A 15,241-nucleotide genomic window follows, 5' to 3' on the forward strand; every position below is an offset into this window, starting at 1 on the left:
CACACACGCCAGTGAGAAAGGACACACTGCTGACACACACAAAGGCGCATACTTTGCAAGAATGTAGTTGCGTGTGTGAATCTCTGCGTATCCCTTTTCACCGCTGTGCGTTTCTGTGTGTGTGTGTGTGTGTGTGTCTGCTCCATGCGTGCGTGTGTGTCCATGCTCGTACGTGTACAATGTGCCGCATGTCTTTTTTGCGTGTGGCTGCAGGCGTGCGTGCTCATCCACCTGTGTGTGTGTGTGCTCTCCTCGGCCCAGCCCGCGAGCTGACAGGTGCTGAGAAAACGCCGAGTGCCGTCGAGGAGACGGACATCGACGCGGAGGAGGTGAGCGCGGCGCCGCTGGCGGAGAACACGATGGACGAGTACAAGCTGAGCCGCGGGGTAACCGACCTGGATGCCACTGCCAAGCCCGCCGACCACAGCCACAAGGATAACAAGGTGGGTGGACGTGTGTGTGTGTGTGTGTGTGTGTGCACGCATGCACGTGTGCACGCATGCACGTGCATGGGTCAGCATGGATGTGCAAGAGGAGAGGTTATCCTTCAACACACATCTAAAATCAGTTGAAAATAGAGGTTGTGAGGCGTCCGGGTAGCGTGGCGGTCTATTCCGTTGCCTACCAACACGGAGATCGCTGGTTTGAATCCCCGTGTTACCTCCGGCTTGGTCGGGCGTCCCTACAGACACAATTGGCCGTGTCTGCGGGTGTGAAGCCGGATGTGGTTATGTGTCCTGGTTGCCGCACTAGCGCCTCCTCTGTTCAGTTGGCGTGCCTGTTAGGGGGGGGAGGTGGAACTGGGGGGAATAGCGTGATCCTCCCACGCGCTATGCCCCCCCTGGCGAAACTCCTCGCTTTCAGGTGAAAAGAAGCGACTGGCGACTCCACATGTATCGGAGGAGGCATTGTGGTAGTCTGCATCCCTCGACAGATCAGCAGAGAGGGGGTGGAGCAGCGACCGGGATGGCTCAGAAGAGTGGGGTAATTGGCCAAGTACAATTGGGGGGGAAAGGGGGAAAAAATTCCCGGTAACACTTTCTATGAAGCTTGCATCTATAATGCCCTATAAGCATCTATAACGCCCTATAAGCATCTATAACGCCCTATAAGCATCTATAACACCCTATAAGCATCTATAACGCCCTATAAGCATCTATAACGCCCTATAAGCATCTATAACGCCCTATAAGCATCTATAACACCCTATAAGCATCTATAATGCCCTATAAGCATCTACTGCATCTATAATGCCCATACTTTCCTATAATGTGTATTACAACGACTAACGGCTATGGCTGAAGACTGTGAAATAGCACTGAAGTGTCATTATGCATCTCTACAAAAGTTCAGCAAAACAAGTTGGCTATGATGCATTATGACATTTGACATTTGACAGATAAACAGGCTAATGATGACATGTTTATAATGCATAAATCCGTTTTAAATTGACATAATGTATCATAAAGGCGGTCATGAGGTGTTGTGAGGGCGTATACATGGTTATAATGAATCTTACAATGACTTATAGCCACACTTATAGGGCGTTATAGATGCTTATAGGGTGTTATAGGTGCAAGCTTCATAGAAAGTGTTACCAACCCCCCCCACCCCAAAAAAAAAAACAGGTCGTGGAAACGACGCAGGAAATCCGCTGTCATTTGTGCACCTGACATCAACTTGACCCCGCGGTGCGTGTTTGTTTTCGCATATTTGAAACCGCTTAATAATCCGTCCGTCCCCCTCGACCCCCGGCGTCCCCCGAGTTTCCATTTAAAAACTGTCTCTCAGCACTTCGAGGGCAGCTGAGCACTACAGCCACTATCCTAGGCATCCGGTTCCTGTTTGTGCGTGTGTGTGTGTGTGTGCATGCAGGCCGGCGTGTTTGTGTTTTTGTGCGCGAGGCAAACAAGCGGGTGGAGGCTCCACAGGGCCGGTGATCCGATATCGCTGGTTCCAGGGCTCCCGCTGAGCCGGGCCTGTTTACAGTTCTGCAGCCTATGGAATCTCATTACCACCCAGAGGAATGCTCTCCGGCCTATTTTCAGATCTCTGCATTGGGGACCGCGTCGCTCTTCGCCAGCGCGATCCGCAGCGCCGCACACTACACGTTGTTGACATGGGGGGGGGGGGGGGTTGGTGGGCCCGCTTGTAATTTTAGACGGGGAAACAGCCGGAGGGCGGCGAGCGCGATGTGCGGGGTGTTTGTAGAGCGTTGGCCGTGTGTCGGTACTGTTTATTAGAGACCTCCAGCGCCGCGGCGGCGGGAACAATCCGATTCCTCTCGTCATCTTCCTGTTGTTGTTACTTTTCCACCAGTGTGCCGCATACGGGAGAGCGGTACACGACACCGGATGGTGTGCGACAATTTGCCCGCTCCACTCCCACGACTTCTTCTTCTATTATCTGGATGAGAGGCGTTATTCTATTTCTTATTTACGAAGGAGCGATTCTTTTAATTGGCTCTCCTAAAACTCAAATAAATAAATAAATGAAACTTTAAATACTGCAGAGGTGGAAGCTACGAAAGGGGGCAAAACGAGATGGGGCCGTAACGGCGGCGGGTGATTGATGACTCGTTTTTAATGTCCACTTCCGTGAGGCGTTGAGTCACCGTTAGACCTTATCGCGTTTATACCGCTTGTTAGAAAAGCTCTCGCCGAGCCCCCCCCCCCCCCCCCCCCCCGCCGGAAAGAAGTCTCGCAGCCCGTTGCGAGTCATCGGCCGGCGCTTTAAAAACCCCGAGCGGTTCGGCCTCTTAACAGTCTTCGAGGCCCGTTAACGTCAGAGTTATGAGGTCTTCCGGCGTGGCTCCTGATTGAAAGCAACATGGCGTGAAATCGCTGAAACAACCGGCCTTAGCGGGTGACCTCCGTTCTCAGGTCACTGCTCTGGATGTGTGCGCACGCTTTACAGCGGCGTGTTGCTAGTCTAGCACGGGTACGGTTGTTGTTTTTTTTTTATCTTCAGCAGCATTTTTCACACTTAACAGCTTGATAGATGACATAGTAATATGCAAGGACATGTTGGGGGGGGGGGGGTAATGATGCAGCGGGAGTCCAAAAGTGCCTTTTGTAGGTGTGTGTGTGTGTGTTGGGCAGGATTGTGGGTGCCCGAGGTTCCCTGCAGAGGGGTGGGGGCTGGGGGGTGGGGGCTGGCCGGCTGCTGTGGGAGCTCATGAAAGGGAAAGCAGTCTGCGAGTGTTAGAGTTCATTCTCTCGCCGTCAGCTCCCGTTAAGCTGACGGGACCCCTCGGCGCTCACCGTTCAAAGGACCTCGGAGGAGTCAGAAGAGGCGCGTCGGTCCTGCCTCGGGGGGGGGGGGTGTGGAGGTCCGGCTCTCCACGGGGTCCGGTAGCTTGTGACTCGAACAAAGAAACGACAAACGCAGAAAAAAAAGTAAATGAAAATGGCGCTAGTGACCGGTGCAGGTTGGAGTTGCAGGACGAGGCCTCGTTTTTAGTCAGAGAGAGGAAGTTGTTTTAATGTTGTAAACCCCCCCCCCTTTTTTTTCTCCCCAATTGTACTTGGCGAATTACCCCACTCCTCCCAGCTGTCCCGGTCGCTGCTCCAGCCCCCCTGTCGATCCAGGGAGGGCTGCAGACTACCACGCCTCCTCTGACACACGTGGAGTCGCCAGCCGCTTCTTTTCACCTGACAGTGAGGAGTTTCACCAGGCTTAGCACGTTCCCCCCAGTCCCCCGAACAGGTGCCCTGACCGGCCAGAGGAGGCGCTAGTGCAGCGATCAGGACACATACCCACATCCGGCTTCCCACCTGCAGACACGGCCAATTGTGTCGTAGAGACGCCCGGCCAAGCCGGAGGCAACACGCGGACTCGAACCGCCGATCCCCGTGTTGGTAGGCAACGGAATAGGCCGCTATGCTACCCGGACGCCCAAATGCATTGTTTTTAATCAGAGAGAGAAAGATGCCTACCCAACCAACGATTTTTACACACACACACACACACACACACAAACACACACACAGGACCCACCAGCACCACGCTTGCTGGGAAGAATTTTAGTTCGATGTGCGTCACAATGGGGGAACACGACTGCTAAGTGTAGTATTTGTACTTTTCCAAGTGAAAACAGGTGCAACGGGTAATAGAAACAAAAGAATATAACAAGGCATCTTTAAGTTGCTGTCAACATATGTACAGGCCTACTGCAATCGCTTGAACATTAATGGCACGTTTTCCTTCACAAACAGAAGGATCTCTGCCTTGTCACCAGATAGTCGGTTTCTTCTCTCATCTACCACATGGCCAGCCAAGCGAAACAAGCGCTCCCTGTCAACGCTTGTACACGGGGCAGGGAGGTAGGCTCGGGCAAGTAGAGCAAGTGCAGGGAAACGATCTTTATTGATCCTCCAGAAGGTAAATGCATTTTCACTTGTGTTCATGGACACCTCAGGCAGGTAACTCAGTACCTGCACAGACAAAGGGCTGGCCAGCAGTCGCTCCACCTCAGAATTCTCCTTCAGTATTTCGTCATGTACTGAAAGCGGGAGACCACGTAGCTTTTTGGCTGCAGGTGCTTCTGTGACAGGTCCAGATGCAGTGGATGCTTCTGCAACAGGTCCCTTAGGTGCGTCTCCGGTCTCCCCCTCCAGCATAGTCAGAAGCAGCCGTTTCACTTGATCCTTAACTTGTTCTTCCTCCTTAACTTCTGCTGAGAAGTAGTGATTCTTGTACCTTTTGCATGAACGGACAAAGACAAGAAGGATAGCTCAAATGATTTTGTTTCAGATAAAGCCAGGCAAACACATAGCCTAACTATTAGCCTATAGCTATGTTCATTAAAATTCATTTTATAAGTATAATAATAGATTAATAATAATAATAATAGTTATATTACTACAGTAGCAGTAGGCTAATAACTTGCCTGGGATCAAGAACAGTGGCCAAAGTGTACAGCAGCTCCTCTACGATGATGCTGAACCATCTCTGAACTGCCTCCACCAATGTGGTTTTTGCAGTTCCCACTCCACGGTCTTTGTCTGTCTGCCCTTCTCTCCAAAAGCCGTTTCAGCGCAGTGATGGCTGGAATGACGTCTGCGGCTGTCGCTATCGAGGAGCTGATTTCTTCTGTGACTTCCTCAAGAGGTGCCAGGAGGCTCAACACCTTATCAATTAGCCCCCACCGATGCGTGTTGAGTGTGGCTAGCAGCTCGTGCTCTGCAGCGTATGCCCCCAGAGCGCATCTCTGCTCCATCAGCGATTGCAGCATGTAGTGTGTACTATTCCATCTGGTGGGAACATCTTGCTGCAGTCGTTTCTTAGGCTGACCCAACTGTCCCTGGATGTCGTGAATAGGCGAGCGGAGAGTGTTTAAAATGTCCGGCAATCTTCCTTCCAGTTGCCGCGGCGACAATGATGCTCCGTTGGTACAGCACACCCTCGTTCACCGCCAACCGTAGTGTGTGTGCCATGCAGGGCAAACTCGCCAAGTTGCCCTGATCAAGTGCTTTGGTTCTGTTTCTAGCGTTGTCTCGCAACACCACATGAACCCTGGTCTTGTCTATGTCCCACTGTTGTGACATTGTGTCAGATGTGGCTGGTAGATTGGCAGCACTGTGGGACCCGGGTCTTTCGTCACAGTGTAGAAGGACTTGGTGTTGCTGGAAATCTTCATCCACCCCCTGAGCAGTCAGGCTCAACATTGACATCAAGCTTACGTTAGATGTCCAAATGTCCCTTATAAAACTGATTGCTCCTTGCAATCGGCTAGCGGGCTGCGCGCGTGGCGTGAAACGACATCAAACAACTCTGGTAACGTGACGTCCGAGAAGCATCGCCTACTTGATGTTGTGTACTTTGGGCTCAGATTATTTATCAAATTTCTGAAACCTCTGTCCTTGACTATGGAAAATGGCTGATCCATCCAGTGGTCTTTTGATTACTGGTACCAGTGAAAGACAGCAGAGGCTGCTGACTTGCAGCTGGCTCTGCGCTCTCGCTACCTTTTGTAGCTGTTTTGCCTTTGCTAGCTTAGGTATGTTCACTGGGGTCATGGTTTTTTATGTGTCTGATTAAATTAGTTGTTCCACATGTTTTCAATGTTGTTCCTCCACGGCTTATTTTAGACTTACAGGTATTACAAATCGCGAGCTTTGAGTCATCTTCACTCACGCTGAAGAACTTCCACACCAATGACAAGTTGTGTGTGTGTGGCTGTGATGTCTCTGTGGCACTGAATGAACCAAAAATAATTTGCCTAATTTGTTTAACTGACATCATGAAGGAGATTAGACACGGGAAGTGCCATAGACTCCAATGTTCAAACTCCGCTGTAAGAATACGGTCTCTCACAGTCACAGCTGGAAGTCATCAGTAGCTACAACAAAACATTTCCCATGGCTGAGCTATGTTTTCTTACTATTTTTTTGTTGCTTTGAATAAAAGTCAATCACCTACATTAATTTTATATCATGAAAACCGCGATGGTTAAACACATCTGAAGCCTTAATAAGGGCTGGTTTGTCACCAAGGCCTAGCACCGGAGAAAGGGAGGTACGCCCGGCGGGGATCTGCACTCTACTGAGTTCCCTCGTCTAGTTCACAGTTGAATCGGTTCATCTGGACACGGCGTTTCTTGACAGAAACGTTTCATCGCTCATCTCGCTGACCTCTTCAGTCTCTCCAGCTTCACTCTTCTAGTTGTTTCTGTGCCGTGTGGTGTGCTTATGCAATCTGGTTGCTGAGTGATGTAAAGGAAGAGCTGATGGTGATGCTGCAATAGCTGCTATAGTGTAGAGTGGTGTGCGCTGTTGTCGTCGAAGGTCAACTGTCTTGTTGGCGTTGATCTGGTATTGCACATAATGTGTGATATAGTATGTGGCGTTGTTGGGCATCCATATGAGAAATTTGTGTGTAGGTGTGTGTGTGTGTGGGGGGGCAGTTCATTACTGAAGGCCCTTACTGAAACCCCACGGTACGCCACTGGAACTAGGTGTAGTACGTCACAGGCAATGACAGCTGTTTGGGTCTAAGTTATGATTCAAGTTGAGGTTCTGGTGCTAAAAATAATTTTAATCATATTATCATCATTACTATTATAAATAATATAATGATTAATAGAATCATGACAGCAACGATAAATTTTGCTGCTTACCATTGTCTGAATTATCAGTCGGTGGGTGCATTCAGTTTCTTCAGTCTCCCCTACCGACTTGTCTTCGAGGCCTTCAAAAATCGACGGTGCATAACTCCCACTGGAGTCCCGGCTGGATGACAGCAGGTCCTGTGCTGCATCCGATCCAGCCTGTTTGGGTTTTCCATCCCAAACACCTTTTCTGAATTAATGTTTTTCATGCTGATAATACTGAGTATGAGAGAGTCACAATGTTCACGAAGGCGCCGAGGTCGTTTCTTCAGGTTGGGGACAGATGTAAAGACAATTTTCTGGCGCGACCTGCAAGAATTTTACGCGTTTTTCATTTTCTCTCATGAGGATAATTTATAATGCTGACTTATTTTTTGTGATTGTGCATTTGTGCTGCAGTGCGGATGTTGTGCTGTGCTGTCCAACAGTGGACTTCTATGGTTTTCTGCTATCAGGGGACTCCTGTCATTCTGTACTGTCCAAGCATGGACCTCGTTTTTCTGTTTTTAGGCCACTGTCTGTCCTGACAGCCACAGATACAAGTGTGGTTGGTTGCAAAGTAGCATAAATGTGTTGATCATATTTTCACTAATGCAACAGAGCTTTGCTGTATAGCAACATCAATACATATAGATTGTAGTGACCATAATTTAGTTGCAGTTATGAGGAAATGTTCACAAATGGACAGTACAGAATGATAAGAGTCCCCTTTTAGATGGCACAAAATGATACAGATTATATTCACTATTGGATGACATAGAGTGTCATTCATACTGCAGCACAAATATGAGTAAATAATTTAATGCAAAGTAAATGATTTAAGGCATAATATGGTTAAAATAAATAAGTAATTATCTTCATTAATGATGAAAAAAAATCCATGTATGAAAGCAAAATATAATTCCCCTTATGCACCTCTCAGGGGGAATTCATGCCCCACATAGACTACTGAAATCTAAACTCACATATATAATAACATTTAAAGGACATTATTCCTACTTGATAGAAACCCAGAAGTTCTTTGTGGAGAACACACACTGAAGTCCAGATAGCTGCTAGTATACTCCAGTACACTCTTTGTTAGCTACTAGATGTGGTTCAAGGTTTCAAGTCCCCTCTTGGCAATTACAATAAAAAATGCAAAAAATAAAAAAAAGTAAAAAATCTATATATCCCAATATCTCCCTGCCTGTCGCCCAATGACTGCTGGGATAGGCTCCACCATCCCCGTGACCCTGACAGCAGGAGAAGCGGTTTGGATGATAATGGATGGATGGATATAGTATTATAAAAGATGAAGTTGCATTAAAAATTTCTGTAGCCTAGCTTTTTTTTTTCTTCTTCTAAAAACTCAAAGGTGAATCAGTTCATCTGGATACAACATTTATTGTTCCTCACTCATCTAAGTGACCTCTTCAGTCTCAACCGACTGAGGTATCCCCACCCTAACAGACAATACAGTGGCATAACGACCAAAACCAATGATCAGTTTCATGTGCAAATTGCCTCGACCATTAACTAGAGTTACAATGGGCATGAGTACTGTTCACAGAGGACTGGGGAATGTTTGCAATCACAGCATTGTAAGATGCCCCCCCCCCCACCCCCACCCCCAGTTCAGGGATGGTCATTCCCTCTTCACATAGATGGTCTCTTTGACTCCCTGTTCAAACCAGCGTTCCTCCCTATCAAGGATGTGCACATCCTCATCCTTGAAAGAGTGGCCACTGGCCTGTAGATGGGTGTAGACCAGGGGTGGCTAACCATGTGCCATGGAGAGCCATGTGCATGCAGGTTTTCATTCCAGCCGGACTCCACACCGGGTGATTTCACTGACTAGCAACCCTTCAGCCAAAGATGAAGGATGGATCAGTGAAATCATCTGGTGTGGAGTCGGGTTGGAATGAAAACCTGCATACACATGGCTCTGCATGGCACATGGTTAGCCACCCCTGGTGTAGGCTGTGGAGTCCTGGCATGACTTTTTAGCTCTCCTGTGTTGTGCCACGCCGTTGGCCAGCGTCTGTTTAGTTTCCCCGAAGTACAAGTCACGGACGTCCTCCTGGCACTTAACAGCGTACACTAGGGCCGGGCGATAGGGCCTAAAGATAATATCGCGATATTTTTTAGGCTGTATCGCGATACACGATATATATCTCGATATTTTGAAATCGTCTCTAAAGCATTTTATAAATGCTTGATTTAACCGTTTGATGTGTAAAATCGCACCAGTATGATGACTCTCGGAGTCTCTGCAACATACCTGAGCAGAAAACATTCTCATTTATATCCGTAAGTGTTTTCTACTGGAACGGTTTTTAACTTATGAGCTCAAACAAAAAGGGGCAAACGCAAACAAGTTAAATGTAACATAAAATGTGTTTATTTAAACCAGTCATTTGCACACTTAGGCTTTTAACAATAATAGCAATAATGGCATGATGTAGGCCTAGCCTACATACTGTACCCTTGTTCTATAGAGCTCAAGCTCAACACGGACCCTTAACAAAAACACCGCTCAAAGCCACAAACAAGTGCATTCAACAAGAAACCCCGAGAAAGGCACCTCCAACCAACATAGATTAAAGTGCACTTTCAATGCATTTATGACACCAGGTTATTTAAAAAAATAGCATAGTGCCTGAAGCACAGAGGCAGCGTTCCAGGCTGTCACTGTGAGAAACCGCCGTGTAGAATAACAGTAACATCCCAGAGGTGTGTATGTGTGTGTGTGTGTTGTGATCTCACTATGCATATCAATGAGGGAAAAATGGAATGTGAGGGATGTATGGGAATGTATGGGAATGTACAGCTTGTCAGTACCAACAGTTTGTCCAGAGGTTTTGCGCCAAAAACACAAGCCTATCAACGGCTTCTGACTTGAGCGATGCCCGGTGGCAAGTAGCTATATTCCCGCTGGTACTAAATACCCTTTCCGACGGGGAACTGGTGGCGGGCACACACACACATTTTTAAGCCCATTTTTTGCAGGTTTGGGAACAGCTCCTCGTGGTCCTTCCAGCAGTACCGGGGGGATCTGATTCACAGTCCCCGCCAGCAGACTGCAAGTGGGAAGACAACCCTGTTTTAACCTGCTCTCTGTGCGAGAGTGTGGCAGGGGATGTTGTTGCCCTTTTAAAGAAGCTTGCAAGGGTTTTCTTTTTTGGTGGCTCTGATGCTGTTTGAGTTTCACGAGGCAGTGAAGCAGCCAACTCAGCTGTGTCCTGGTCTGACAGTATTTCCTCCCATCTCCGACATGGCTCTGCACTTGATTCCCTCTACCTTCTCCTCTGAAATGTAAGCAGTTTTTACTAAATTTTATTTCTGATTTTTCCCTTTTTTCTCCCAATTTAGTGGCCAATCGATCCCTATTTTAATTCAAACACCCACCCTCGTACTGCATGCGTTCGCCAACTGCATCTCTCCGGCCGGCAGTCTCGAAGGAGACCGCCTCTCCACTTTCGTGACAAGGCGAGTCCAGGCCGAACCACTGTTTTGTTCTGACACACACAGAGACGCATTCAGGTGACGAACACAAGCCGACTCCGCCCCCCTCCCGAAGACAGCGTTGCCAATAATGCTGCTTCATCGAGTCCGGCCATAGTTGGATCTGACGAGACTGGGGCGCGAACCCCAGTCCCCAGTGGGCAACTGCATCGACACAAAGCCGATGCTTAGACCGCTACACCACCGCGGACTAAACGTAAGCAGTTTTGAACCTGGGATCCACTAACGACGCCGTGTCCAGCTGGTCGTTGGTGGCAGGGTCAGCATATTTCTCCTTCAGGTAATCCAGGATGGAGACTCTGATGGACTGGGTCAGTTCAGTGTCGTCCTCCTGAATTGCCAAGATGCTGGAGTGGAAGAGCTGACGCACAGGCTTGACATAGGACACAGTGACGTAGTCCTCAGTCACCTGATAAAGCATCTGTGAATTCCACCAGGGGTTTTAGAGCCTTGTGCACCGACTCGAGGACTTCTAGGTCTTGCCAGGTCAGAACGAGGTGCCTGTTTTTTTTGTTTTTTGTCTGAGGCCAAGACTTGTGAATTTGCTCGCTCGTGCTCCTGATGTGTGTGTGTGAAATGCAACCACATTTCATATTTGATTTGCTCAACAAGAAGGTCCTGGGTTCAAACCCCAGGCCATCCCAGGTCCTTTCTGTGTGGAGTTTGCCTGTTCTCCCCGTGTCTGCGTGGGTTTTCTCGGGGCGCACCGGTTTCCTCCCACCATCAAAAAAAGACATGCACGTTGGGGTTAATACTCCTGTCTGTGTCCCTGAGCAAGGCATTGGAAAGAAGAACTGGAGTTGGTCCCCGGGCGCTGCAGCTGCCCACTGCTCCTAGTATAGGGAGGGTTAAATGCAGAGTATCAGTTTTGTTTTGTGTACACTGACAACGTGCCCTCGTCTTCAACCCTGCAGGTGAGCGTGGGTGCCAGAGATAAAGGGCAAAGAGGCTTTCAGTGTGCATAAAAGTGAATTTCAAGCATTTCGTGGGGGCAGTAATGGACTGGGTACACTGTGTAGTCATTACACACTCAAGGTATTGCTGGTTTGTGTTGTCATCTTTTTTTCAAAACGCATTTTTTACGGCGATAATTCAGAAATAAAAATTTTGGCCTACAACGCTGCAGTGGATGCAGACACGCCGCATTCATCAGTCGAGACTTTCTAGTGTTTCTAGTGTGTGTCTTTGTGTGCTCGTGTGTGTGCCTATTACCCACCGGTGATGTAAACAATGTTTTCCTGAACAAAGAAGAGCACTTTGTATGCACGCGTGCACACACACACACACACAAAAGAAGTTGGCTGTGTTATGAGCGGACTTGCAGAGAAAGCCCATTATGAAAATTCATAAAATATTCGCCTGCACCCTCTTAATCCAGTCCAAGGTCACGGGGAGGCTGGAGTCTGTCCCAGAATGCATTGTGTGGAAGGCAGGGAGTCATCCTGGACGGGATGGCTAACACAACACAACACAACACACAATCATCTGTGCAGCATTCATGTGCGTGAGAAATTAAAAGTGCAATTCATCAACAGATTTGGGTCTTTGGAGTGTAGGAAGAAATCCATCAAAACACAATAACGCAAAATGGTTTTGCTTGGCGGCGACACTGCAGATTCTTGGCCACTTTGAAAACGCCCTCGCTCCAGTTTTCCCGATCAGCTCGGTGGTTTGTGTGAAAACTTAGCAGGTCCTAGTCGCGTCTCGGAGCGACAAGGTCCAGATTCCTCATGGCTGGATTAGTATCGGCACGGATGCGGAGGCGCATCTGCGTGTTTCTAAATGTCTTCCTGCGTGTCTGTTGATTTGTAAAGCTGTGTCGAGAGACCCAAAACAGCAGCGGGCTGCCAACCAACAACTACCCAACCGCAAGACCGGTGGCCAGAATCCTGTCAGCGTGCGGGCCTCCGGCTACTCCTCCTCCTCCTCCTCCTCCTCTTCCAATCATTCTTTCTCTTTATCTCCCACACACAGACATAGTATACACATACATGCTTACACACAATATTTCTCTCCCGAATTCTCTGCATCTCAGTATCTGTTACTCTTCTTCCGTCCCCCCCCCCTCCTCCTCCTCCCCCGCTCACTTTGCTCATGCACCGACGTGCCCCGCTCCCTCACCCACATCGATATTTCTATTTCTGAGTCTCAGACAAACATACGTTCAGATGCTCGTGGGATTAAACGCACACACACACACAGACACACACACACAGAGTATTCCTGTGAGGGGTGTTTTATCAGTAGATATATTGGCCTTGTCAGTGTGAAAGTGATGCCAGAGATTTGGACTTATTCACAGAGCTCCGTCCGACGGCGGTCCAGGAACACATTTAGTCGGGTGATTTAAAGGTCGATTATAACCCCGATTCGGCCATGACAGCTGATTTTCTGCACCGGTCTGTGGAAAATTGTGCGGGTCACAGCGGACAGTTGGCACATGTTTTTATGTAGTGAGCAGTGGTTTAAATTTCAAATAGCTCAGGGGTGTCCGGCTGGCATGGCGGTCTATTCTGTCGCCTACCAACACGGGGATCGCCGGTTCGAATCCCCGTGTCACCTCTGGCTTGGTCGGGCATCCCTACAGACACAATTGGGTGGGAAGCCGGATGTGGGTATGTGTCCTGGTCTGCACTAGCGCCTCCTCTGGTTGGTTGGGTCGCCTGTTCGGGGGGGGGGAGGGAGGGAATAGTGTGGCCCTCCCACGCGCTATGTCCCCCCTAGTGAAACTCCTCACCGTCTGGTGAAAAGAAGCGGCTGGAGACTCCACATGTATCGGAGGAGGCATGTGGTAGTCTGCAGCCCTCCCCGGATCAGCAGAGGGGGTGGAGCAGCGACCGGGACGGCTCAGAAGAGTGGGGTAATTGGCCGGATACAATTGGGGAGAAAAGGGGGGGGGAGGGGTTTCAAATAGCTCCCCACCCAATTCAGCCTATGCGACTATATCAAACATGTTTGATTTTTACGACTCGATCCCCGACAAGTCGTACCCAGTGTGTTTGTGTAGACTGCAATCTGCAGAAGTCCGTCATTAATTACGGGAGGCCAAGTCTTTTCCCAGCCAGGTCAGACTTAAAAAAGTCTTCCAATGTTGTCACGGCTTGAGGTCTGGCCACACCATTTTAACAGGTTTGACGGGACCCAAAAAAAAAACAGCAGCCCGGGCTCGGCCCATGATGAGTCTAAGCAAGACCAGCTATCCCTGACAGAATCCGCAATTCAGCTGCAGGGATGTGATGAGAGTAATTGTTTTATCTCTCTCTCTCTCGTTCTCCCGCTCAAGGAGAAGGAATAGACAGCACACGGGCGAGGGGTTTCTTTATGGGTTTCCAGATTTTGCCAAAATCCAGGAGTTTAAAAGTGTGGGGGGGGGACACCAATATAATTCATGACATGGCTAGGATAAATCCAGAGGCAAACTGTGGGCTGTACTTTATCGGGAGGGAGCGATGTTGTTAACCTTTAGCGGTGAGTTCAACTCCAGTAAATACACATACCGCATAGAATCCCCCCAAATCCCAGGCAGATTTGCGGGAGTAGGCGAGTCGGATGGTGGGTCCGCCCGGGGTTAGGCGTAGAATTGAACCTCCATTTGTAATACCATCAGTAGCACGGCTGCCCAGCTTTACAGACATCCCCTCCCTCGGGCTGAGACGGGAGCTGTTGAGGTGTAGGCAAGGCTCAGCGTTTTCGGTTTTTACTTTTCAAAGCCATCCAGCATGCCAAATTTCGCCACAAGAGGGCACTGTTACATAACCTCGCACGAACAGGAACAACTTTTGGATCCGTGGAAACATAAAATCCGGGTGAAAATCAGTTTAAACCGATCTGCTCCTTTTAAAAAAAATGCGTATTTTTCGGTGAACGTTGATAAAAACCGAAAACGCTGAGCCTTGCGTGTAAGCACAGAATTTTGACATAAGGAACACACGGCGATGCACCTGATCCGAAACCAAAATTTGCACACGCTTGGAAAATCCCAGGTCTCATCTCGAGTATATTATACAGACTCATGGCTCCTGCAGGTTCTGATCGATGATTATTTTGAATGGGTTCATTAACATTTATTAGAGATTTCTTTCTTCAACTGTGCAATGATCCTGAAGAAATTCAAATAATCTTTATTCTGTTTGTTGATCGCAGCAGCCAACAGGGACACTGGCTATGCATTCACAATATACATAAGAGAGCTTGGTATTTTTGTGATGCAATCTCTAGCACATATTGCCTATTGTAAATGCATAGCCAACAGGGATACTGGCTATGCATTGCAGACAGACTGAGCTTCTAAAACGCGGTCAGAACATTTATTTGGGGTCAGAATGTTCGGTTCAAACTCAACCTGTAGCATGTCTGAGAGCCGAAATACCGAAACCACGTCCTGCCAGCTGTTTGACGTCTACGTAGAACTGCCACGGCTGGTCGTCGTCGTTATACCGGCAGATGGGACGGCCGTGTGTTGCCGGGTGTCCGCAGGAGGGCTCAGATCAGGTCGTAAATCTGGCGTGTAACCCGCCGCTGAGATTGTCAGAGCTGTCAGCAGTGAAGGAGGCCGGGCCTCGTCCGACCTCTGGGTGGTTTATTGCCGGTGCTGGGGTCAAGTGGACAAGATATATAGAGAGT

At 48.7% G+C, this 15,241-nt stretch overlaps 1 protein-coding gene across 2 annotated transcripts in view; it reads left to right on the forward strand.

Moving 5' to 3' along the window:
• The window catches only part of LOC130110130 (carboxyl-terminal PDZ ligand of neuronal nitric oxide synthase protein-like), a 422,458-nt gene that overhangs the window by 322,420 nt on the left and 84,797 nt on the right, over positions 1 to 15,241 (forward strand). For both annotated transcript variants that reach the window (XM_056277124.1, XM_056277125.1), the window contains exon 7: positions 262 to 443. In XM_056277124.1, coding sequence (XP_056133099.1) covers positions 262 to 443 — 182 coding nt within the window. The remainder of the gene's footprint in view (positions 1 to 261; positions 444 to 15,241) is intronic.

Source organism: Lampris incognitus, chromosome 3 (assembly GCF_029633865.1).
Source record: "Lampris incognitus isolate fLamInc1 chromosome 3, fLamInc1.hap2, whole genome shotgun sequence".
Classification (NCBI taxonomy): Eukaryota; Metazoa; Chordata; class Actinopteri; order Lampriformes; family Lampridae; genus Lampris; species Lampris incognitus.